At 40.7% G+C, this 25,171-nt stretch overlaps 2 protein-coding genes across 3 annotated transcripts in view; one reads left to right on the forward strand and one right to left on the reverse strand.

The window, feature by feature from the left end:
* Positions 1-25,171, forward strand: part of ATG7 (autophagy related 7) — a 371,865-nt gene that overhangs the window by 145,457 nt on the left and 201,237 nt on the right. The gene's annotated exons all lie outside the window — the stretch shown is intronic.
* The window catches only part of VGLL4 (vestigial like family member 4), an 87,234-nt gene that overhangs the window by 19,912 nt on the left and 42,151 nt on the right, over positions 1-25,171 (reverse strand). For both annotated transcript variants that reach the window (XM_068420027.1, XM_068420026.1), the window contains one exon: positions 4,797-4,986. In XM_068420027.1, coding sequence (XP_068276128.1) covers positions 4,797-4,986 — 190 coding nt within the window. The remainder of the gene's footprint in view (positions 1-4,796; positions 4,987-25,171) is intronic.

Raw genomic sequence — 25,171 nt, forward strand, 5'->3', positions numbered from 1 at the left:
AATGGTAAGGAGGAAGGTGACAGAGTCCTCCTCTAATAAGGAGTGTCATTTATTGAGTTCTTCAGATCTTAATCAAATTTCCTTGCTTTCAGCTACTACAAGCTTGAAGAGGACACAGCTGACTCTGCTTTGAGCAGGAGGTTGGATGAAATGACCTCCTAAAGCCTGTTCTAACCTGCTCATCTTTGAATCCAGGTAACTTTCAGGACAGTTTAAGTCAGATTTTTTTAAAAAGAGTACCACAGTAATTTCTACTACAGCATCATTGAAGTGAGCAGACACCACTGGATAGACATTGTAAGAAACTTAGTATATATGGCAGCTTCCAAACTCCAGCAATATAGCCTGGCTTCACGGATCAGATGTGCCATGATTCCTCACTGTAACAAAGGCACAACCTAGAATTTGAAACAGAAGTGTCTGGGTCTGCATTGTTATGTCCAAAACTAGCATCATCCTATGCGATACACATTAAACTACCTTCTCATTCATGTGTAGGCCTTTCTTTTATTACAAGAAAAACCCAAATTATATATCACACAAATCAAGAGATGGTTATTCCTCAGGCATCTACTTAACAGCTGCAAACTTTTGCTGTAAGATGATTTTCGTATAGAAATTAGTTGTCACTGCGATCCTAATGCCACCAAAGCAAATGGGAATTGTGACACAGAGATTGATGGGAAAATATTCCGTTCACGAGCGTGCTTGTCCCAACCAAAAATGCTAATTTTCAGCCTGATGTGCTCTACAAGCAAACAAAAATAACAGTCCCCTTCCTATGCAAATTCGAATGGTGTCACGTATAATTTTATCAAAAATCTGAATCCTTTTGAAGATGCCAGTGACATCCATTCACTTTAACCTTAAACATAGTGATTTGATCCCACAATTTGCTAGCATACAAACTATTTTTAAAATTGCTACACCACAACCATAAAGCATTAGCTGTAACTGTCCCTTGCCCAGAAGCAGTTCAGAGTTACACATTTGGTAGTTCCTACTAAAAATCAGAGAGGCAAAACCAGCCCAGGGTCATTTCTTTAAAAGAAAAAGCCAGTTACAATGCAGTGCTCCTGGCATTGCCTGGTTTTCCTCGCTGCCTGGCAGACACAGTGCCAGGAGGAGGCAGGGCTGTGGGATCCCGCTGCCTGCGGGGACTCTGTCTGGGGCTCCCGGCGGGGACAAGGGACAAGGCACCTTTGTCTTCAGCTGTGCTGGGAGATGGGGAAAATGCCTCCAGCCTGGCAAACAAGGAACCCACAGAACATTGCTCAGGCCCCAGAGCTTCCCTTAAAGGCACAGCGTGCTGTACTCGCCTTCCCCTCCATCACCATGCCCAGACAGGGTTCATCTTACCCGGGACTTGCCATGAAATCCTACGTACACCTTGGAAATACAACAGAGCGGCTTCATCTGTTATGAAAGACCGGTATAGCTCTCCAGCCCCTTTACTCATACATAAAGCATTTCTAATTCTTACATAAATCAAGTTCCTAATTACTCTTCTGTAAATCAAGGTGAATTCAGTGAAGTCATGTGAAAACAAAGGCATGTTCCAACTTGAGGCTTAAAACAAACTCGCTTCTCCTTTACAAAGCACCAGAAAATAAAGTATGGCACAAAAAGCACATTTTACTTCAGCAAGATTACACTTTAGTGAACGCATTTTAAGTAAAACATTTGAGGGACATACAAGAAAAGTGTGATGTGCAAATAAAGGAATTTCATATTACAGTGCCTAGCTTTTAATTTGGGGTGGAAGTATTCACTTTTCCCAAGTGAGGAGTTCATGGGTGTAATCTCTATGACCACAAAACACAGAAGCTGTATAAATACAGGCCAGGACACTGCATAAGTAAGGCAGGCAGTTTCATATACCCATTTTTAAAAATGAATCTGCAAGGTCTCAAGTGTATTTTATTATCCCAAAGCTGAGCATTATGTCCTCTGAAAAACAGAGCCTTTGATAAATTGTTCTTTGCCCAGGAATTCCATTACATGTTTTAGAAACACAGTAGGATTGCCTGGGCATTTGATTCACTCTGCTCCAGGGACTGTACTCCAATAGTTGTGTTTTTCCATGATAAAAGTAAACATCCCTGAGTACAACTCAAAGAACCTAATCAAAGCAGATACATCAGGGAGTTACACCTGAGCAGGGAATATCTCAAAGCCTTCGATTTCCGAAGAAAAGGCTCGCACCACTGGCCTGCTAATAAGATATGCAAAGCACTTGGATGGGTTCATTCCCAGTGAAGCGCAGGGACTGAGATGCCAGGGTGCTGGTACCTAAGAGTTAACATCCAACTGCTAACAACAGGTTCTACCATTTATACTGAACCACAGCACACAATTCTTGTCCCATTTAATTACCTTTCCAACCACAATATGCTGGTGTTAAGAGGGTGAATATACAACTGCTTCACAGTTTTACCAACGCAATCACAACGACCCGAACAAGAGCTGCTCGTGGTTATAAAGACTTCTGTTTTCCAAGCACCAACTTCCAAACGAAAAGATGTGCCCATCTTGACATTCAGAGCAACCGAAGACACTCAGCCAGAGGAGCATGGATTTAAACACCACTATGTGGCAAAGATGTGCAGTCTGTAGTTCCAATATGCCCAGGAACAGTTTTTGTACCACCAACTTTTGTCCTATGCTTTCAGGGGACTTTGTCCGGAAAAGTTCAAAATACACAGACTCCAAACCTCATCTTTACAGTCCAAATCACAAAAATGTCTTTGCTATCACCAAAGACATCGTGCCATCTAGTCTCCACATTACGCTCCACTTCTCTTACTGTTTTCTAAATTGAATGTTGTCAAACTTACACTTCTAGAACCTCCAAGGCACCACAATGTGACTGCCATTTCTGTATTCCACTAAAGAGTTCTTTCCCCAAATCTACCGTCTTTTCTTTGGTGTGAAAAAGTCAAGCTTCTACAACACACTTCCCATCTCCAAACCAAAATTTTTAGGACCGTTCCACAAAGTTTGAGAAATCCATTTCTACTGTTAAACGAGATTGTCATAATCCAAAAAAGAGGGAAAATACAAAAAAAATAAAAAAAATAACTTAATTAGTGGTGGTGGCAGGGAAATGGGAATGAAACTCAGAGAACGTTTGTGAACCTTTTTTGATATATCCTGAAATATTCAGCTATTTCAGATACATCACAAAAGTTTGAGTTTCTCTAATATTCAGTTGAAAGCATATTTTCATATGGCCAGATCAAACTTACAAAATAAAGTAGAAAAAAGAGGGCCTTGTGTATGCTACTTTAGATTATGATTCATCTGCAATAGATGGTTTAATTGAAATAGATTAAGTCCCATCACATCAACACTAGGCAGACAACCAATGCTTTGCATTATCAGAAGAAAAGATGCACATTTCATATACAAAATCACAGAAAGAATCTATTGAGTAAAAACGTACCATACTGGATGAGTAAAAATGTACCATCCTGGAAAAGACCACATAGCTTTAAAATGTATCTAAGTGATCACATGGAATAACTGCCTGTATTTTTCATTTTGAGCCTTGGTTGCACATGAGTCTCTTGCTTCAGACTTCATTATTTTTATGGCCTCCACTGTATAAAGTGTTATAACGTGTGTAACTGCCAGCTGTGTTTTATTTCATCACCAGCAAATGAGTTTTAAAAAAAATCACACCCTTTCTCACAAAGTTACATAATAATTCAAAATTGCCATAAATTTCTTCAGTTGTCTCATGTGTGTACGCCACAGAAACGCACCATCTGGTTCTTTCCAAGCCCAGCATTCTCAGCTCCAAGGAAAGGCTATAAATAGTTAAGTTTTTATGAGAAAGAGCAAGGTATGCTGTAAATGAGAAGTCTCTCTCTGCTTGTGAGCTTTTATTGTTTTGCATTACTTCAGTGCTGGATTCCTGATTTGTAACAAATTCCAAGACTGCAGACTCCAGGCCCAGCCTCTGACTAACACTGTGGTGATTTATTTGAGGATAAATACCTCTGTCCGCATCTCATGACTGAACACAACAGTCCGCAGCAGCGTGGAATGCGAGGAATGCAGAGGCTGCAGGAGCTGAGGCAGCAGGGAAAGGCGCACAGCTATCAGGCTGCCCTGGACTGCTGAACCGCTCCCATCGCTTCCTCCAGTCAAGAATGAAAGGAATTCTCTAAGCCCGGACTCCATGCCAACCAGACTCGCATTCCCAGGAATGAGAACACAGCAAGAATGGCATTTGATGATTACCCAACACATGCACCTAACTCATCAACACCTTACCTGTGTGAAAAATTCCACGGCTGACTGTCAGAGCCGCGGTGCCATCGTTTAAGTAATGTTTAGCAACAACTGCAGCCTGCCCAGTTGTCAAGGCAGACTACAGAGCAGCTGGCTCACAATCTCCCGGCCTCAGAAAAATGCAAAGCGCTTCTGTTTCTCCTCCTTTTGCTTCCCCACCCCCAGCAGCAGAGCGTACGGGTGCTCAGAATCAGGGGAAGCCAACGGAGCAGATTACAAAGAACAAATGAACAATACTTTAGCAATTGCAAGGTGAATACATATGTTCTACTATAAATAGTTGAGCTAATCCCTGTTACTTCATGCTGTATGAAAACAAAAGAAAACGAGAAGACCCATCTAATCGTACCAGCCTTTGTGTAGATCTTACACACAGACTGGAACAAAGGAAAAATCTAGCACAAAGTTTTAGACACAGCATGGTTTTAGCACGCACAAAGATGAAGAGGATGGCATTACATTTTACGAACCGGAGGTAACAGAAGCAAGACACTTACAGATGCGGATTGAACATTCGACTCATTTTAGAAACATGGTCATTTTCACAGTCTAGCTCATCATCCCCTTGGTCCATGCTGAGCTTTCTCTTGTTGGGACTGATGGGAGGAGGGCCTGTTCGATGGTTGGTTAGAGCAGAGGATACTGGAAGGGACTGCATTCTGGGCTCACCTCTTAGGGCTGCTTCACCTAGGGAAGAAGACAAGTGAGAATGAACATGACAGGGAAAAGCGAGGTACAACAGCGTGCTCTTTGAAAACATCCTTGCAGAAAAATTTCCCAACCAGATGTCAGGTCTGCACAGGCACATTTAACACGGCTGTGAGATAAATAAGGCATCACAAACCATACCTTAGTGCTTTATGCTGGAATAAACAGTTGAAAAAAGGTAACGTGAGAAGGGTCAGGTCACCCCAGATGATCTGAAAGGTTGAGCTGACACATCTTTCCAACAGCGTTTTTATTCAGAAGCATTCCTTCTCACACGCTGCCATTCCAACACTGAACTTTCATTACCTCATTCCACAACGCATGACTATTCGCAATGAAATGCGCTTTGTTCCTTTTCTTATGGTTGTGGTTATAAATTCCAGGGCTACAGTTCACATTTATGCCAAATATTCAAGATCTAAAACTGAATAAATGCTCAAAATTCTCAAATGACTCCTTTTATAAAAAGCTGCCCAAACCAAGCTTGTCTGGTATATAACTATGCAAGGTAAAAATTAGGGAAAAAACTGGAACTTGCTGATGCAAGGCTAAGTTTGTCCTTAAATGTCCTTCTCTATACTTTGAAACTAGCAATGAACACAAGAGCGCAATTCTTCAGCACAAGAATCACAAAATTCCAATTTTAAGAATGCTGATTTTCAACTAGGCAGACTGGTGGTAGAGTACTGAGTAGATTAGAAATTGTACATCATCTCACACTTATCAGAACATGCCATTCACGGCATGTGGGAGCTGTGTATAAATAATTCCAGAAATTATGCAATTAGCTTGCGCATAAACACATTCCCATATTGTTACCAAGCACCCATTAAAGCGTGACCACAGTACTTTTCCCATTTCAATTAAAAGTCTCACTGAATGTATAGCCTAAAGCACAGTGCTGCATTTCACCAGCAGTTAGGGACTTTACTGGAACTCACATCCTTACAGCCACAGGTCATATTTAGACTTCACGGGGATTTAAAGATGTTAAAAAATGCTTTTGGGGCTTCCTAAGGGGCTTGGAGAGGAGCTAAATTAACCAGGGTTACCTATTGTGGTAATATCCCTGAAATAGCCACTTTTGCTAGAGTTTAAAATTTGTATTTTTCCTACACTGCCAGAAGCATTTTGTTTTCTACATGGCCATAATTTCCAGAACTAAAATTAGGATAAAGTTAACTCCATCTACAGCCCTGAGGTACCTGACAATGGAAATCTTTGTATGCCACCACACATTTTCACATCATCGCCGAGGCAGATGATTTATAAAATGTTGCCCTAATTCCACACACGACAAATACTATTTTGTTGGAAAAAGGAGGAGTGAGGAGAAAACCTCCTGAATGTTTACCAGTAAAAATAAGCACTTTGCCAATTTAGTCAGCATAATATAAACTAGCAAATATACGCTGACCTATAATATACCACAAGTCATGATTTCTATTAAAGACTCTGGCACCAAACCTAAATAGGAACTTTCCATCTCAGCTCTAAATAGTAAAAACTCTGCTCTACTGCAACTGCTCTAAAACAGCCATCCAGACCCTGTCCTGTTCCAAACAACCGAAGTGTTAACTGGGAAGCCCCCCCGCAACCATTCCAGCATCACAAGAGCAGCTTTTATGAAAAAGACCACTGATATAAAATAACCTTCCTATCAGTAAAATTTCTGCATTTTTTTCTTCAGCCTTTACATTTTGCCAGTGGAAACCTCCACCTACATGGTGTTCATATTCTAAGCTTCAGACGTAAACCACATTGTACCAGTTTCTCTCAGTAAGGAATGTCCCTCACTTCTGTCTTTGGGGAAAAAAAAAAATACCAGTATCAAAACATAAAACTCTCATCAGCTAAGGTTTGCGATACTTTCATCCCACCCATGCGCAATCAGTCCTGTCTGCAGTATCTCAGATCACTTCTGAAGACTCAAACACAAAATTCCATTACAGGAATTACAAATTCCATGTACACACCTAATTCCCACGGACTTCTCCCAAGCAACTCCTGACAGGAACACGGGCAATATAAATATCCATGTAAAGCTAACTCTGGTGTTCACAAAAGACAAATATCTCTAGACATTGTCCAGTTTAGTAAGTTAGAAACTTTTCCTTTTTCCCAAACAGCGACTAGGAGCCTGATGCTACATAACTACCTCAATGAGGTTTTTCCTTTAAAAAAAAAAAAAAAAATTCATATTATTATATGTACGGTAACAACAGCATTTATCTATTAACACCCAGCTTGAGTACAAAATCTGGTACAAATGCTATTGCTATCATATGCTGGAATTAAAGAAACCCATTTTAAAAAAATTTAGCAAAGAAAGGACTGGCTTCTAAGTAAAGCCTGTTGAATTTGGTAATGCATTTTCCTACTTGCAAAGTAACGTGGTAATTACGCAGGGGGCACCGAGGCCTTCAGATAAACATACCAGCATGTACGTGTGGCACCCCAGGGCCCTGCAGACACACGGCAGAGGAGACCACTGCCAAACAAGAGTCCAGATAGCAGGGCAGGGTCAGGAGGAAAAATAACCCTACGTTGTTTACGGGGATAAACTGCACGTTCATATACTGTATCTGCACTGCACCGGGAGTTCTCGTGTGGGCTGTGAGTTTGATTAGGCCTAAAACTGCTTTCTGTTTAAATAAAAAGGCGACTTCTTTCCCCACTCCTTTCCTCCTTACCGAAGCTGAAGAACTGAAAGCAGAGGGGGCGAGCCGGCAGCAGCGCGTACCACCCAAAGGCCTGACCGCCCGCGCCCGCCTCCCCCCGCCGGCCGCGCTCCATGGCAACCGGCCTCGCATCGCACCGCTGGCAACACAACACGCTGATAAAACAACTGTGCTCTATACAATTCCCCAAGTCCAAACTCCAGTCTTCAAAATCCATTACTGTGACGGCTCGTGTCTGCGCTGCAACCGAAGGCAGAGACAGCAAACACATTTATTGTGCCTCTCATAATACTCCTCTTTGTTTCAGCAAGCAGCTGGTGTAAGGCACTCCAGACCTGCTGCTTTCAGATAGTTCTACTTACAACTGTTCATACTCGTCTCTTCTTTTCTTTTTTCTTTATTAAAACCGTTAGGCAACACGATAAAGCACAGACAAGCGGAGCAGAGATAACAACGTGACGTAGTGTCTGCCTGTACAGCAGTACCACCGTAGTACGCTCAGTTGACAGAAGTCCATGAAGTCAGCAAGAATGTTCTTTATTTTAACCACTTATGAGCCTAAACTGAAAGCGATTCAAATTAACACATGCAAACTAAATGTTTGTATAACCAGCACGGCTCTTTTCAGACGCATCCACCACCATCTGTAAACAGTGGGTCTTCAACACTGTTTGCGTTTCTCTTGCAGTTCCGTCAGCAGTATCTGCGTCCCCACTGAAACATCCACGCAATACAAACATCACGACAGCAAAAGTCATGTTTTTACAAGTGGGGATTTGATAGCAAGACACCAGAGAAGTCTTAAAATATGTCTGAGAACTCCAGGAGTTACCAAAGGCTGGAAAAAAAAAATATACACTATTTTGGCAGCTAGCTTCCTTCCTCTCTGACCTAGCAACTCAGTACGGGCTGCACTGAGACATGGCCACCATATCCCATTCCCCCTCCCAACTTCCTCTCTCCCGCTGGCTACTGTTAATGCGTAAAATCTGAGTACTAATTACAATCCCGAAATGAAAGGCGTCACCTTTCCAACTAAAGATTGCATGATACAGACCTTAAGACAGATTGAAATAAAACTCCTTGAAAGAAAATTCCAGCATTGCCCTTTGCCCATTCTACTTTTCTGTTCTGAATCTGACAAATGGATTTCTCCACAAGAGTAAATTCCTGACACATTTATTAACTTTGGGAAGAAAAAAAATAAAAATCCTTGGTTGCAGTGTCTGTCAACAGGGTCCTTATGTTTAAGGTCTTGGATTGAATTACCATGACCTCAGGCCACTCAATTAATAAAATCATGAGCATGAGAGTTTAACAGACTTTAATTAATGTGCATTACACCTTTAATTATCTTCTCCAATACCTCCATGCAGACAAACTCTCATTAGTAACAGGAGTTGCCTCATGTTCTCAGGGCCAGACATTCCCAGGAATCAATACTACATGAAGATCTTCAAGGGCAGTTTTCTCTACTGATCCAAGATCAAAATTTAGTCCTCACGACACGCGAAACATTTCTGCTGAAAAGCCAAGACCTTCCCAAAAGCTACGTGCATGTGAAAAGGATACTATACAACAAAATTTGTTTCATTTTATATTCTTATATTCTAACCACCATGAGATTAAATTGCAAATAGACTGGAATGAATTTATAAACTATTGCATGTTTTCTTCCACTATCTCAAACACAGAAGTCAGTCTGTGCCAACATAAATTGGGATAAATGGCATAACAATTCCAATTCATGGACAAAAATCATATGATTTGAGATATCAAATACCAAGCAGGGAAGTCACCGCAAATTACTGAATTCAACAAGTCATCAAAACAAGTTATCAACACAAAAAATCACAATGCAGTACCAGAGAATTAATCTGCAGATGTTGTCAGCTGCCTCGTTTGGGTATTACTTCACAGCATGCTATACATTGTAAGAGGATTGATATTCTTGGAATTGGGAAATTCCCCAGAAATTAAACCTGCATGAAATAGACTACAGACAGTTTTAAAAGTAAGCAATTTAAGGCAGATTTACCTCACTTGCTTGACCAAAGAAAATTAATTAATCGATTCGGACTCCTCAGAAGTAAATCTCTGGTTCATGAAAAAAGATATCCTAAGAAGCAGTCACAGATTATATTTATTTATATAATTGCTGAATATTTCTATAACTGCACTCAAACAAAAAAATCCCTTATGTAAAAACACCATTTTGTACCACTACTTTATTTCTGGATTACAGTTTCTGTAAAAGATATGATTTAAGATGAGCTTAAATAAGATTTAATTCTGGGAAGCAATCTGCTAAACACTGTAAACAAAGCCATGGTAGTCTGTATTTCCTTTGTAGTATATGAAACAGGCCTACCTGGAGAGCATAATAAAATGGCAAACTACAGGAACAACGAAAAATTAAGTATTAATGGGAACAGCCTAATAATAAAATCCTGCTATGAAATCAGATCTTGGAAATATTTTTTATTATAATTGATAGATTTCTTTCAGCAGCCAACTTACTGATTCACTTATCTGACACATATTTTACTGACTTTCTTGTACGATGACAAAGAGCTAATTTAGGAAACCAAAAACTCACATACACATGCATGGAAAAATTGGCAAAAGCCTGCTCTCCTCCGTTTACAAAACATATGAAAAGCACTTACTCCTGGAACCAAGCTCTGGCTGCCACTGTGCAGAGATACATATGCCAGAAAACCCATGGCCAAAACCAAAACACAGTGATTAAATCGACTGCTCTGTTGTGGCTCCTCCACCTCGCTGTGCCTGCCAGCGAGGGACACGTTCTGCTTGACGCTGCAAGCAAGAACATAAAATAGTGACCTCGGCATTCTGTCACCTCCACTCACTTTTTCCTCCTCTTTCGTTCAAAAGACTGCACAAAGAAAGGAGCCAAATTTAGGTATGGCAATGTCACTTGCAGGGTGCAGGCAGGCGTGCTTGAGGATCCTTCAAAAACCATTGTTAATCAGAGCTGAGAAGCACAGGTTGAAGATTTCAACTTAATAGGTCTGGAAAATGATATATTATATACAAAACACTAAATTGCAACAGGCAGAAAATGGCAAAATTGCATCTTTAAACCTAACTGTAATTGTATTTGCTCCTTCAAATGTACTGTGAAAAACTGACTACATCATCTTACATTCTCTCTCATCATATTGTAACAGCATAGCTGTACACAACAGCATATGCACACTGTACGTAAACTGACTTACATGGATAACTCTCTCAGTTCTACAAACTGCTTCATAAACATCAGAGAAGTAAAAAGTCTCTGCTGACCACTTAAATGATGATTGAAATAAATTCCCTTCACTGCTAACCAAGTACCAACGGAAAGAGTCTCCCTGGTAAGTAGGCAAGAAATTGATGGCATGGAAAGAAGGGCAACAGATATGCCACAAAAAGCAGGATGGAGTAAGTTATAACGCTTTGGCCTGGCAGAGCTCCTTAATATTTCCTTCTGTCAAAATCCAACTTTCACACCTCAACAGTTGTGACTGTGGGGCTATGTTCAGTCCCAACCCAACAATGAACTCAGGCTTAGGTCTAACTGTAGAGCATGAGACTACTTCATAAATTTGCAGATCTACCTTTAAGATAACGTCCCATTTAGCTAACTCTTGCAGCACCTGAGCTGAGAGTCTAAAAAACTTTCCTTTCTTCTGCTTAGAGTACCTGTACTTGTGTAAACTATGGCAAAAAAAGATTCCAATTATCTGGCAGACGAGATTAAAATGCAATCAATGCTTAACTACACTAATCTCTAGATAAATAACACCAGGGATGTCTACAATACTTGTTAACATCATTGGCAAAAAAGGATTTCCCTCAGTTCAAGCCCGAGGATGGGTTTTTTGCTCAGGAGCAGGGTTGCCCCCAAAAGCACTCTTTTGTGAGCCTTTTGGCCAGCTCTCCCAGGAAAAACCTGCACCAAACATTTAAAGCCAGTTAAGAGGGACTACAAATTAACACCAGTTATCACTTGATGTTTGCTCAGCGCATTACAGAGGCTCAGACAAAGGCAGGCAAGGTGCCGTCCTAGGCAGAGCTACCACGTACAGAGAGCAGCACGTGCCTTACCACGGCGCTGAACCTGGGCCACCCAGCCCTGCCGAGCAGTGCGGGTTGGGTACGAAAGCCAGGCCTGAAGTAAGGACAAACAGTGGCCTGTCCCACACAGCTACACGCCACGCTTTGGCTAGTCTTGTCCTGTCACGGGGTATGGTCATATACACACAGTCCCTGCTCAGGTAAGAGCCATGACAGTCAATGTACTGGTCCGTAAAGGGAACTGTCACAAGAGCACAAACAGCCCTGTGTTAGATACTTCAGAACTGAGAGTAACACCTCGCTGAAGCAGCTGGGGAAGGTACCACTGCCGAACTCCTCAGACTAACTGTATGTAGAACGCTGCCGATTACTTCTATTTGGTGCAGGACAGCGCGACCCAACAAGGGCACCCCAAACAAGGGTGGGATGAAAGAGAAAGGAAGAAAAAGGGAGAAGAACCGTTTATGTTTTCTGCACAAAACAGTAGATTTCATATTCTTGTATTTGCTTAGAAAGCACAACGTTAGTATTTACTGGTCAGCAAAAGAGATACGATCTATTTAACTCCCTGGCAAAACACACTGCGCTGTAAGTACTCTAAGTATTCTGGTGTATCCCTACACCATGCTCCATTTATAGTAATACTGCAGTTTAGTCATTTAAGTTTCTTCAGTGCTAGGTAATGTTTTCTCCTCTGTGGAGTTGAAATCTCTCAAGATTCTAGGTGAGTGTCCGTGGGCTCGACCCATGCAGAGAGGTGAAGTGCCACCAGTCTTGGTGCCTCAAGATAAGACACTGTCAGTGCCACCTTGTAACCTGGCTGGAACGCTCACGGGACACATACACTTGAGAAAGCGTAAACAAAGACCGTGCTGATGGGTACAGTAATTCCTCACAGAGAAAATAATTTCAGGATATGTAATTAAAACTACCACCACGCAAAGCTTAAATAATAAACGTATCATCAGAATTCAACTTCATTTATTTGCAAAGCTATTATATAGCACTCACATTTCTGATAAGCAGATTTTAAAAGTTGTCAGATAAAAAGATTTGCTTTTATCAGTGTGATAATGTGATTTTATTAAAAATGTAAAAACACTATCAATAAAAAACTGTGAAGGAAATATAACTGCAAGTCAACATGTTGAAGACATTGCTTTCCAAAACAACAGTGGTTTCCAGATCTAGGTGTTCTTTCTTTTGTCACCCAGCTAAATGACTTTCTGTACTACATAAAAGAGGGGAAAGCTGAGCTGATCAAAGCCTAGCCTGGCTGTTAGCAGAAACAATCAACGCTGCAAGACCTGCCACCTATTTCAAAAGGTACATCAAAGTCACAGCAAGGTCACAACAGAAAAAATTGTTAGTTTGGGTGCTTAAGCAGTATTTCAATATAATAAATGACACCTTTTAACTATGTATTTTCATGCAACAGCAGAGAGAGAAATAGGAAATTTAGTTTGTGAAAGCTCAGATTTGAATAATACCTCCTAAGCAGATTGTGCACTGTTTTCTTTCATAAGGATTTGAAACAAAAGGTGGTATGCAAAGGTAAAAAAAAAATATTCCACTTATTTTAATTAGAGCCTATTTTTAGATATACTGCAAGCTTTTATTGTAGTTTACTATAAACATGCCCCAAACACCTTTTCTCACATTATTCTCCTTTGCTACATGTGGAAAAATTCAGAGCATCAATAAAAATGAGCTTTCTAAAAGAGCCACAAAATCCAATATTGCACTTTCAAGCGAAGTTCCTTTTATTCCCATTTTATTTTTCCCCAAATTCCCTACCTGGAATGTAGAAGGACCTCAAGAGAGGATATAAAAATGCTGTCCTTTTAAAATACAAACACAAAAGCAAACATATTCAAAAAGTTAGTAACAGAGATGCACACACAGGCGGCTCCCTTCGGAATGGATTTGGAAGAAGACAGGGTCACTGTTCAGACCACAGTACTGTGTGCAGGTCCTGCAAAGCTTAGTGTGGAGTTCCCTGACTGGATTCTTATTAGTAGCATACAAGAGTCCTCAACATGGTAAGTTAAAGAAAATAAGCCATAAAACCAGAGAAGTCTTGGCTACTGCATTTTCCCTACATAGCGTGTGGTCAAGCAAACACCCGAAGCTGCTGCCACCGGGCAGGAGGAGATGGGGTTGGAGGCAAGCCTTCATCATCCCATGCACATGGACACAGCCAGGAGCTGCTGCCACCTTCACGGTCACCAACATGGTAATCTCTTCCCAAACTGAGGTGAAACGAGGCAATTACATTTGGCCTAATGAACTCAAGAAAAACTTCAATTTCGGCTCTGGTTTCCCACTACCTGATGGCAGCCTGTCTGAAATGGACTCAAACACAGAGCCCCTTCAACCAAGCTGGACAGAATATTGCAGACTTGAATCCACAGAGCATCAGAACAATTCCAACCCATCTCCCACAAAGGATCTGTTGTAAAGAACAAACTCCCTTTGTCCTTCAAAATGGGCTCCAAAATCCCTTCTACAGAGGGAAAGCAAGAGAGCAATGACCACTGTGTGCCGGGCAGTCAAGCACTCCAAATCCAACAGCAAACTACGTGAGCCATTCAGATGAAAACAAGATAGTCTTTTGATCATGCTATTTACATGGAAAATGAGGAGCTCGTGTCAGCTTGCCAATTCCTTACGTGCAGGGTTTTACTGTAACTGATGGCAGTAGGTCAAGATAGGACCCAGCCAGTAGAAGAGAATGAACTCAAGCTCATCATAAGCACTACAAGGCTGGATAATGTAGATCCTTCAACCCACTGGCTCTGTACTATTCTGAGACACAACCCAATAGTCGTCCTCTGCTGTTGCTCACATGTAGTGTTTTAATAACCAAAAACTTGTGAAGGCTTCATCTTCTAGAGAAGCCCAGAGAACAGTGTGGCTCGTGAGACGGAGAGGAAAGGATGCCACGTCATTTCTCCAGGGTTAAGGTGCTGGTATAAAGAAACATACATAAAAAAACCCCAAAATATTACCATTGTTCCTGAAAACATTGTCTCCAAAACAAACAAACAGGTATACACCACCACTAAGGAAAAGAGAAAATTAATTTTGTTCCTCTGACACAGCAGGTTTCGATCTTGGGTTCATGACATGCAACTGAGGTAAGTAATTTTATTGTGGGAAAAAAAACTCGCTATGAAGAGATCTACAGAAAAAAATTAGGTAACCACAGAGTACAAGAGCTTGAAAACTGTTGTTCCACTACAAGATTCAGTTGTGAAAAACCTGCTACCAGAGAACATTATTATTTTCTCCTCAAAATGACTGAAGATACTGGATCCGAATTAATGCTCGTACCCACTCCAACAGCCAGGACTACTACACAGCGACTAACATTGATCGAGGTTGTCAGATTCAGAGAGAGAAAAGGGCAGACAACCCTGTGGTGCCAAGGGACAGGTGGGAGCCATGCCTAAATCGTAGCTGGACTGTTTATTTCACAAGAAGGAGGGTGGTTTATGGGGCCAAGTTGCAGGGTCACTTAAAATAAATGTTCTCTCCAAGGGGAAGCTAAGGCAGGAAAGACAGAGGGAGGGATTGTGTTTGCTACCAAGAAATTACATGCTGCCTGGACAGCCTTTCTCACAGTTTTCTGGGCACTGAGGGCAAGTTTTCCAGAACTCTTGGAAAAGCAAGGAACAAGCAGAAATTCCTGTTTTTTAAGCTATCTTGACAGTCATGGGATTGCAATGGGTGAGCAGTACCAAAGTTACACTCTACTTCTTAGAGACCTTTAATTAGGGCTTCATCTTCCTCCCCCTATACCTACACTAGTCTTTAGCTGAATCTCCCTTTTGATTAACTTAACTCCAGGCTCCTTGTCTATTTATTTCAGAGTTGCAGAATCAACTAATTTCTGACAAAACACAGAAAAGACAGGGAAGAGCAGATGGGCTGATAAAATTAAGGTAACAAAAAATGTCAGCTCTATGTCTGTGTCCCACCGTGGAGCTCCACAGGATCCAGAAATTAAATCTCTCACTCCATTACTATGATATCACTCCCCAGTTAATTATCCATCAAATCCTTCCCCATTTTACCTGGATGATGTACATCCCAAACATTTCTGCAGATCTCTACCCTCCATCACACACTGAAGATGTTCCACCCCACAATTAAGCAGGCACTCTATTAAATAACGCTGTGGATTTTTTAACGGAACCAAACAGCCACTCCAGAGGCAGTGAGACACTGCATTAATTAAAAAGGGTTGGAAGTACTGCTTTAGGTCATAAATGGGCTATCAGCTTGCCTGTTGCCAAGCCACGCGTTGCATGACCACAGCTGGACTGCTATTTAATTGAAGTTTCTTAACTCATCTTCCGAAGTGAATGTAAAATTAACTGCTGGCATCAGTGGTCACACTCCTTTTACGCAACTCAACAGGCCTCAAACATAAAAGATCAGACCTGCGGAAGTCCCGCTGCTCAAACAGGGGAACTGAAAATTCTTCCATCCCACTCTTCTTTGTAAGAGCTCATTCCCTGGATCAGCTAAAAAGACTCAACTACTTGCACCGGAACAGATTTCACCATCTCAGTTTAGAAGGGGCCCGCTACAGACAAACCACAGCCACAAGAGACTGCAGCCCAAAAGCTCCTGTTCCCCCCACGACTGCTGGCCAGAAAGCGAGCACCTAGTCCATACATCATCAGTCCAAGTTTCAAAGATCAGAGTTTTTATCTGTTTAGCTGATTAATTACCATTTTATTTGCACATCTCAAAACAAACAGGTAAAAGCACTTTTGGTTTACTAACAGACCACAGTAAGGTTTAGAAGCTACGGCAAAGTATTACAACCAAGGCACTCCGCGTGTTGCTCCCAGCTTTATCCCCGACTTACGTGAATTTAACCAATTACAGCTCTTTTTTCCCCTCGGTAAATAAGGATAATGTTCACTATTTCATGGGGGCAGCTGAAGGCTGAATTAACTAGGCTTCTGTGGGACTAGGATTCTGCAGAGGATTAAAAATAAATATATATATATATGTTACAATGAGTATGAAAATGTGTTATCATACTCACTTCCAAATAGACTCATTGAGAAACATTTGAAACCAAACAGGGTAGTGTTCAATTTACTGTACTACAAAAGAACTCAGTACATCCACAGATGAGCTGATAAGGCATGCATGATACACTTCAAAAGCAGTTACGGTCTCAGAAATCAGGACTTTTAAAGATTTTTTTTAAGTAAGAGAACTTATTTTTTTAAGTAAGAGAACTTATTTTTTTTTGCCGATAAGCTAAGTTAGATACATTGGTTATACAACATCGGTAAGAGAAGCTTTTTCTAAGAGACAAGAACGAGTCAAGAATCAGTGAACATCATTGCTAACGCTGGAATTCCTATTTTTGACACCTTTGGTAACTAGCTCGGTATGATGCCTACAGCAAGACAGGAGCAAAGCGTTCACCTCTTTAACTGCAGCCACTGGTTCAGAGTATTCAGCAGGAAAAGTGTGCACGTCAGCATTCTCCCAGCTGGCGCTCTCAGATTTAATTTACACCAACCGCAGAGTGACTGCGATAGCTCTCCGAGATGCCACAGCATGAAAACTGAAGGGTGGGGGTTAAACAAGCAGCACTGCACACCAGATGTCTGCGGAGGCCAGCTAAAAGATCCGGAGCACAAGGAAGCATATTTAAAAAAAAAAAAATCCCTTTCAATGCCATAAATATTTATACTAAATCCAAGAAACTGGCTGAGTTCAAACTTGTCCTATATGAATCATACAGCACTTCCCTCACCCCATCTTCATTTAATGTGTTCTGTATAAAACCACCACAAAGGAGGTGCCATAGTTATGTCAACTTTTTTTTTCTATATGCTAAGAGTACTTTTTGTAGGGCTCCTGCTTCAGAACAGATTACTTTCCAAAGAATATAAACAGAACAACCAAATACTCTTGTTTTACTTGGCTAGCTCTTGTGTGGCATTCACTGGTCTTCCCAGATAACTTAGATTCACAGAAACAGTTTTCTTTTGACTGGACAACTTTGATTTTCTTCCTACAGCCATTTATTTACAATTGGCAATGCACCACAGAGAAAACAACTTCAATTTAGTTATCTGCAGCCAAGAAACAATAATTTTCTGAAAGGTTCTGCTCTGAAAGTGGCAAAACCTACTAATTTTACAAATATCTAAATTTACTTTCAGAAGTTAGGCATACTAAACATTAACAATTAAACACCAAAACTGGAAGTCACAACACCATCACTAAAGCACAACCAGAGTGCGCTAATGCCATCTGTAAAACAAGCAAATACTCATTCCCCAAAAGACAACAGCTATTCCAAAAGATCCACTGAGCAGCTTCAGTTTTCACTCTTCTCACACAAAGGATTGCTGGGCTGGGCACTTTGTAGATGGCAACTACAAAGGCTATTGCCAATCTGCTGTTCTGTGATTTTCAGCTAAAATAAAACATAATAAATATTTCAATATTAGCTTACATTCCCATACAGCCATTCCTACCCTGGCAACAATACAGTCTCTTCTACTAAATCTAACTTCTAACTACAACCCGTGTTTAAAGGCAAAAATCCCTATTTCTGCATGCTGAAGAATAAATATGAAGTCTTGCAAAGCAGGGAGGTGTAATGCCGAGTGGTTTCCATGCCTGCCCTGTCAAATGGGTTTCCAGGAAAAACTACTGCTTTTTAAATACAACTGGTTCCAAACTTTTCCTGGGAGAGCAAATATATTTCCTGGAACCTGCTAGCAATGTTTGGAAGAAGGGGAGGAAAGTTCTACACTGCAGTGCTTGATTCTCACAGTTGACACTCCAAAATGATGAGGAGTGAAAAAGAACGTCTTAAAATAATCAAAGTTAGACTCCTGTAACAATGAGTATTATGAAAAGACAGAAGCCACTCTTTTTGTGAAGGAACTAAGCTGGCACCTACCAGCTGAAGGCACCCTTGCTTTCCTCCTCCTATGCCACAACGGCTGAACATCCCACTTTATCCCAAATACGATCTACCTCCATCCATGTACACCACACTGGGGGTGATCTTTGCCTCCAAAGACAAAACGAGGCACAAAGTGTCACCTAACATTTCTGGAAGGAAAAGCTGGACTGCACCATGCGCTACTATGTTTAACAAGTTCTTGTTTTTAGCACTAGCAACACCACAGTTAAAAAGCGACACAAAAAGGTAAGTGTACCAAGATTCCAAAGTGCCATGAAACTTGGGTAAAGGAAATATTCCAAACATGGCTTCACACTTCCCCCCCGCCACACACACTCCTATTACGTTTTACCTGAGATTTTCAGGACTTACACACCTATTAAAACCAGATATCTAAAGATCTTTGGTGAAGACTCACCACCTCAGTGAAGCTTCTGGATGACTTTTTCTTTGGCTAAAACCGATGCTGTGGTGGTCCCACGAACATCATTAGTTCAACTTCACCAAGGTTATAGAAGAAAAAGCTGCATGGAGCTCTTCCCTAACAATTAAAATGCTCCAAGCTTGCCTTGCCTTAGAATCGGTGCCAAACTTCTACGGACATTACAAACAACGCTCTTCCAACTCCATCCATCTGTAGCATGAGGGTTATAAGTTGACAGAGATAACCCTAATTAAGAGCTCAACTGCCTGTTCAAAATCGCCCCTGCGCTGGACGATCTATGGCCTCTTTCCATCCCACCCAGACTCCCAAGATACCTGCCAGTAGTCACCAAGCTACGTGTGCCATCACATCAGCTTGGAGAGACAGGCATGAGAACATCAGCTCTTTCTCAAAACAAGCTGTTAGGTGAAGGACCAAAGGAAACCTGCCTCCAGGAAATTAGAACTGCACATCATGGCACTCACAGCATGTATGTTACTGCACCCACAGCCCTGGCGTCGTGCTTGTACCACACCATCTACCAGTGCTACATCACACAGTCAATTATCCTCCAAAGCACATGGCTTCTACTGAAAGGGAAAGCAAACAATGACTCTGTGTGTCCAGCAACCCTTCCATGCTGATTTGCAAAGTAGTTTTCAGGGCGATGATACAGACTGCACGATGAAGAAAAAAAAACTCGCTGGAAATTAAAACCAAAACCACCCATGATTCCTTAACACTGAAGAAGTATAATACCGTTTTTGTAAACACTCCTCCAGAAACTTGTATTCGTCACTACCTCATACTATTATCAGTGAAAAATTATAGGCTCTGTCCCGCTGGATTATTGTTAGTGTAAACAACTTTGCTAAATTGCTTGGCACAGTGTCTGCATGCAGCATGTTAAAACTCTGCAGCCTATTCAGCCAAAATCAAATATAAAGGCCCATCTGTATTAATCCTCAAGAAGAAATTAATAGACAACTATTTTCATGCAAAGCAGATATTTAAAAAAGGCAAAACCAATACATATGGATGAACTTTTTCATTCATAATTTTAGACGCCACACAACGAAGACTGTTGTTTGAGCTTTATTTTTTCTCTAGCAGTTCTCCCTACAATACAGTGCATTGTTCAAACTCTGGAGCAATTTAAGCTTTTTCAATGTCTCCAAAAATCCCTGGATTTATATCCAAAGAGACCTGGCACTGTAACAAATTTGACTTGTGAGTAACGAGTTACAGCCTTTAAGCAAATTGCTCATTAACACAGAATTCAACTTACTGCTACAACCCTCACTACCCTTTATCTCAAAAAATGTGCTGCCTATCTTATCTATTGAAAGTTGTGGGATAACCCACTATTATATTTGGCTTTTTAATTTCCTTGTTTGAGTTCTCAGTACAAATGCTGAACTAGCATCAAGCGTGAGGAGAACAACAGAACCCCAGAGGGAAAAAAAAAAACTTAAGTATGACCTCAATCTATCTTGCCTTTGATGAATGAGGAAAATAAACTGAATTTTGATGTCAGTACTGAAAAGGATATTCCCAACTTCATGCTAGGAGGAAATGAGTAAGAAAAGCCCAACCGTGAAGTTGGAGCTCTTTGTTTTTTCCTGAAGATAAAAGACATGGAAAAAGCAAAACCCACAGAACGTTCTATAAATGGGGAACATTCTGTAGGTACATCTTAATTTACATGACTTTGAACAGAAATTTTACACTGCATTAGAAATAAGAACACTTAATTCACCTTCTCATGAGGAGATTTTTATCCCATTTATTATTCCACTAATTCTTAGAAGAAGAATAGTGTTAAAGTCATTTTATATATTTAGAAACTAAACCAAATAGGAGAAACTGATGCTATAAACCCAAAGTAAAATGCAAGGTCAGCAAAGAAAAATCGATGGAAACCATTCTTTAGAACTTAAGAGAACACGTTACATTTCATTAAAAAGCAAATGAAGTTCGCAGAATCTGTTTCAGGCTCCTTGTTTGATATCAAACATCTACACTGGCCTTTTTGGGAAGATACACACACATTCAAAAGGCCTTGCAGTGCCCTAAGAAGATATGTAGCTATGCAAGCTCAGTGCTGTGGCCAACTTATGCTTCACTTTTACAGGAAGTCAGTGAAATAATTATGTAATATGCCACTAACGAATGTAAGCTGTCCTCAAACCAAAAAGGGGTGTTTTTCTATAAATCTGGATCCAATTTTTTCATTAAAAAAAAAATCCAGTCTTCTGGACTGTCCAGAGAATTCTGTATAACTATTTTGAGTGCTCCAAGTCTCATAACATGCCTGGGGGATTTCTTAGCATCTTATTGCATTTCTTTATACCTTTCCCAGCACAGCAGTTCAAGCCTTGAGAATGTGGTAATAACACAAAGCATGTGAAAACGGGAGAGAGAGGAAGGAAGACAGAGATCTGCCTTCCAACACACGGCCATCTGTACGCTCCCTCAGATAAACAACAGAATGAAACAAATCTTCTGCTTGGAGACTGCACCTTCTCATACATATTCGATTGGAGACAAGGAGCCAAGACCTGCTGGCTGGATCACCTGTGGTTTGTTTTGTTTAACTCTGAGCCCTCCTGCCATTACCTCACACACCAGGCTCTCCGAGAAAAAGAATATTCAGCTAAAGTGAAGTGTGTTTCCATTGCGAAACAAGATGCAGATGTTCTGCCTCGGAATATATGTGTGGATCAAGGGCTTGTCATTCGATAGGAAGCACTGGGAATGCCAGACTGGTACAGAATGGTTCTGCTTCGTGGCCTGTGCACCTCGGCGAGGACAACAGTCCCCCAAGAGTTTTCTGATGTCCCTGAGCTCATTAGGAAGAAAACAATGAAATGAAAGCGCTACTCATTAAACTGGCCATTGTTGATAACTGGCAACAAAGGTTTAGGAGGAGGATATCAGATGTATTCATGCTAAAAATCAGCATCCAGATGCTGAGTCAACAGATCTCTATAATTATTTCTTCTTCTCTTTCTTATTGCACCAAATATATTACAATAAATTGTCTGAAATGGTTGATCATTGCTAATATAACTGTCACTTTCCCATTGGCAAAGACTAAACATTTGCATTTGAATGATTTAAAAATTTTCTTTCACTGGAGAGGGAGACAAAACTCAAAGGCTCTTTTTTATGAAACTTGTTGAAAAGAACACCATGTTGTTAAAATTAAAGATTTTTCTCCAAAAGCATCAGAGTTGAGATTATCGTGGGGCATCATGAGGAGCTCAAAGCTAGTAGTAATATTAAGAAAACACTCAAAAGGACATAAATTATTAGTATAAAACAACCTGAGGGAAGGAAATGGCTCTATTCTGTGGTTAAGTTATAGACCCCTTTCCAAAAACCCTCTCACCTCATCTCTGGTTGTAATCCTTTAGCTGGCTGTGGTTGCCTTAATTCTATGAGTGTTCAGAACCTTCCATCACAGTACAGAACCACAGAAGTGCTGAGGCTAGAAGGCACTTCTGGAGATCATCTAGTCCAACCTCCTGCTCACAAACAGGCTCAACTAGGGCAGGTTGCTCAGGGCTGCGTGCAGTTGGGTTTTAAGTATCTCCAAAGATGGAGAATCCACAACCTCTCTGGGCAACCTGGGCCAGTGTTAGATCCACCTCACAGCAGGAAAAAAAAAAAAAATTCTTATGGGTGAGAAAACAGTTAACTTAAGTTTCCACACTACAAAGTGGTCAGCTAAACCCGCAACACACCATTATTTCCTAACAGTTAATGGGAGAACTTTCAGACCTCCCATTTCCCCCCCAGCCTCAACAAAAGGACACTTTTCTGTCCATAAAGCAGATCCCATCCATATTAGTCACCATTATACTTTCTTCCCCCAGACCTCCACCGAGTAGGCCAATATCAGAAATATGTTTTATGAACTGAACAGCACTCTGTCAATAACTGTTCCCATACTCACTGAGGCATGATCACGAACGACACTACTCAGGAGCAGAATGAGATCAGGACACAGCCGAGGTTTCTCACACCTACCAGCCAAGGCAGACTAACCAACTGTTGGCATTAACTCAGCAGCCTGAAGCTTGCAGATAACAAATCGCTATCTGTAACTCTCGCTGGGCAAGAAAAAGCAGGACTCGTCTTGGGATGCAAATTATACTCTTCTACTCCATGTCGAACTAAAGAAGAAGAAGAACTTCTCCTATTTCTTATGCACCAATACATCCCTTATCCATAAGCTGCAGCTACACATCAATGGCACGTAGTTCCAGTGGTTTGTGCCAGAGGTGAAAGATTAAAACCGCCAGTAAACCTCACAAAATGATAATGACACGTTTCACCAGCATACCAATTACCTCAATAAGCAAACCCAAGTGTTTCAAGAGAGAATCTAAAGGAATAACGAACTCATCTCATTTATTTCCTGTGGCATACAGGCCCATAATTCTTTCCCCTGAAATTTCAAACCTATTTTCACATCATATAATGTATTTATATCTTATCCTACATCTGCAAAAGTACTTTTCAGGAAGGCATCTATTTGTAAGTAGTTCAAGTATGACCCTCAGTAAATCCTAATTAATTGAGTTTGAAAGGGCACTTTGTTGTCAATATGGTTACTACCGCAGCAGTGTCTTTGACAAGCCCAGATCCATCAGTGCTGACACAACTCACTTATAAAATAAATACTACGGCAAAGGCATGGAAGACCTGCAGACATCTCTAAAACACCCTTTGAGTCCAATGCAGATGTTGCCAGTGTTTATACTTTTTGAACCACTGGGATATAAACACCTCACTATAAACACCACTGAAGTTTTGCTTTTCTTTTCTTCATTTTGTCTGTGTTTATTTTAGTGTTAAAAATGTTAACTTCCATAATAAGGGAAATAGCAACAGATGTTTAAACTAAACAAAGACTGCTATAGTAGAGTGTATTCCTTAAGCTGTTCTTTTGAACTATCAAAGCTAAGATCTGGTTAAATAACAATTATTGGAGAAGAGGGTGGGGAAAAAGGGGGCTGGAAAGAATCTGCCATAAATATTAGGCATAATTATAACAAATTGAACTAATGAGCCAAAACTACAGTTTTTCTGCCTTAGTCAACAAAACACTCAGGAACATGTACCACGTAAGTAGAATTTTATGCAGAACTTCATGGTCTTCATCAGGAGTTGTCAACTGCTTCCAAAGAAAGCACTGGGTACTACAGAGAGCAAGAAAAAGCTAAAGGACTCTGAAAGTTGGTTTTCCTTTTCTTTCTTTTTTTTTTTTTTAAACTAGTTTTCCTGCTGTAATGAAGAAAACATGGGATAAGAAAGAGCTTGAAAATTCAACTCTACTGAATCCCAGCTCTATTATTCAGTACTGATGGGCAAGCTCAATCTTCTGTAAAAGAGCTTTATTCAAGCAAACATTTGTACAGGAAAGAAAAGAAGAAAAAAAAATGAAAGAGATATTAACAGTTCTACAGGGAGCCCCTCCACTTCCCAGAGGAAAGGAACGTGGCCATGCTGATTTAATGATAGAAAAGATGGTATTTTCCAAAGTGAGCTTCCTGTCTTCTGGCCTGGTCTTTTTCTGAAAGAGTATGAATCGATAGCTCCTAGTCCGATGCATCTTCCCCGACAACTACAGCAAGCCTAATTTCCAAATGAACATGGAAAACGTTCCTGCTGAATCAGAAGAAAGATTTCTGCAATGCTTGTGTGTGGCTACAGCAAAAACAGTTCCACTGCCAAGCTGAATTAGCTCAGTGGTGCCTTTCTTTCTTTCCAGTCAAAGCCAAGCCATAACCACTTCTCCAAACTGCACGTAGATAAAAACTCCACTAGGTTAAGAAACTGATTTTACCCTGCTACCTCAGGCAACTTCCAACCAGGACTTATTAACGCTCACAACACGCCAGCCTGCATTAGCTGAAGCAAAATTCAGAGTCCAGCAAAGAGGAAAAAAAAAAGCCCAACGTTTTTCCAGCCAGTTGTGTAATGCTTTCCCCAGGGGCTGGAGCTGGGGTG

This window comes from Nyctibius grandis, chromosome 29 (assembly GCF_013368605.1).
Source record: "Nyctibius grandis isolate bNycGra1 chromosome 29, bNycGra1.pri, whole genome shotgun sequence".
NCBI classification, from domain to species: Eukaryota; Metazoa; Chordata; class Aves; order Nyctibiiformes; family Nyctibiidae; genus Nyctibius; species Nyctibius grandis.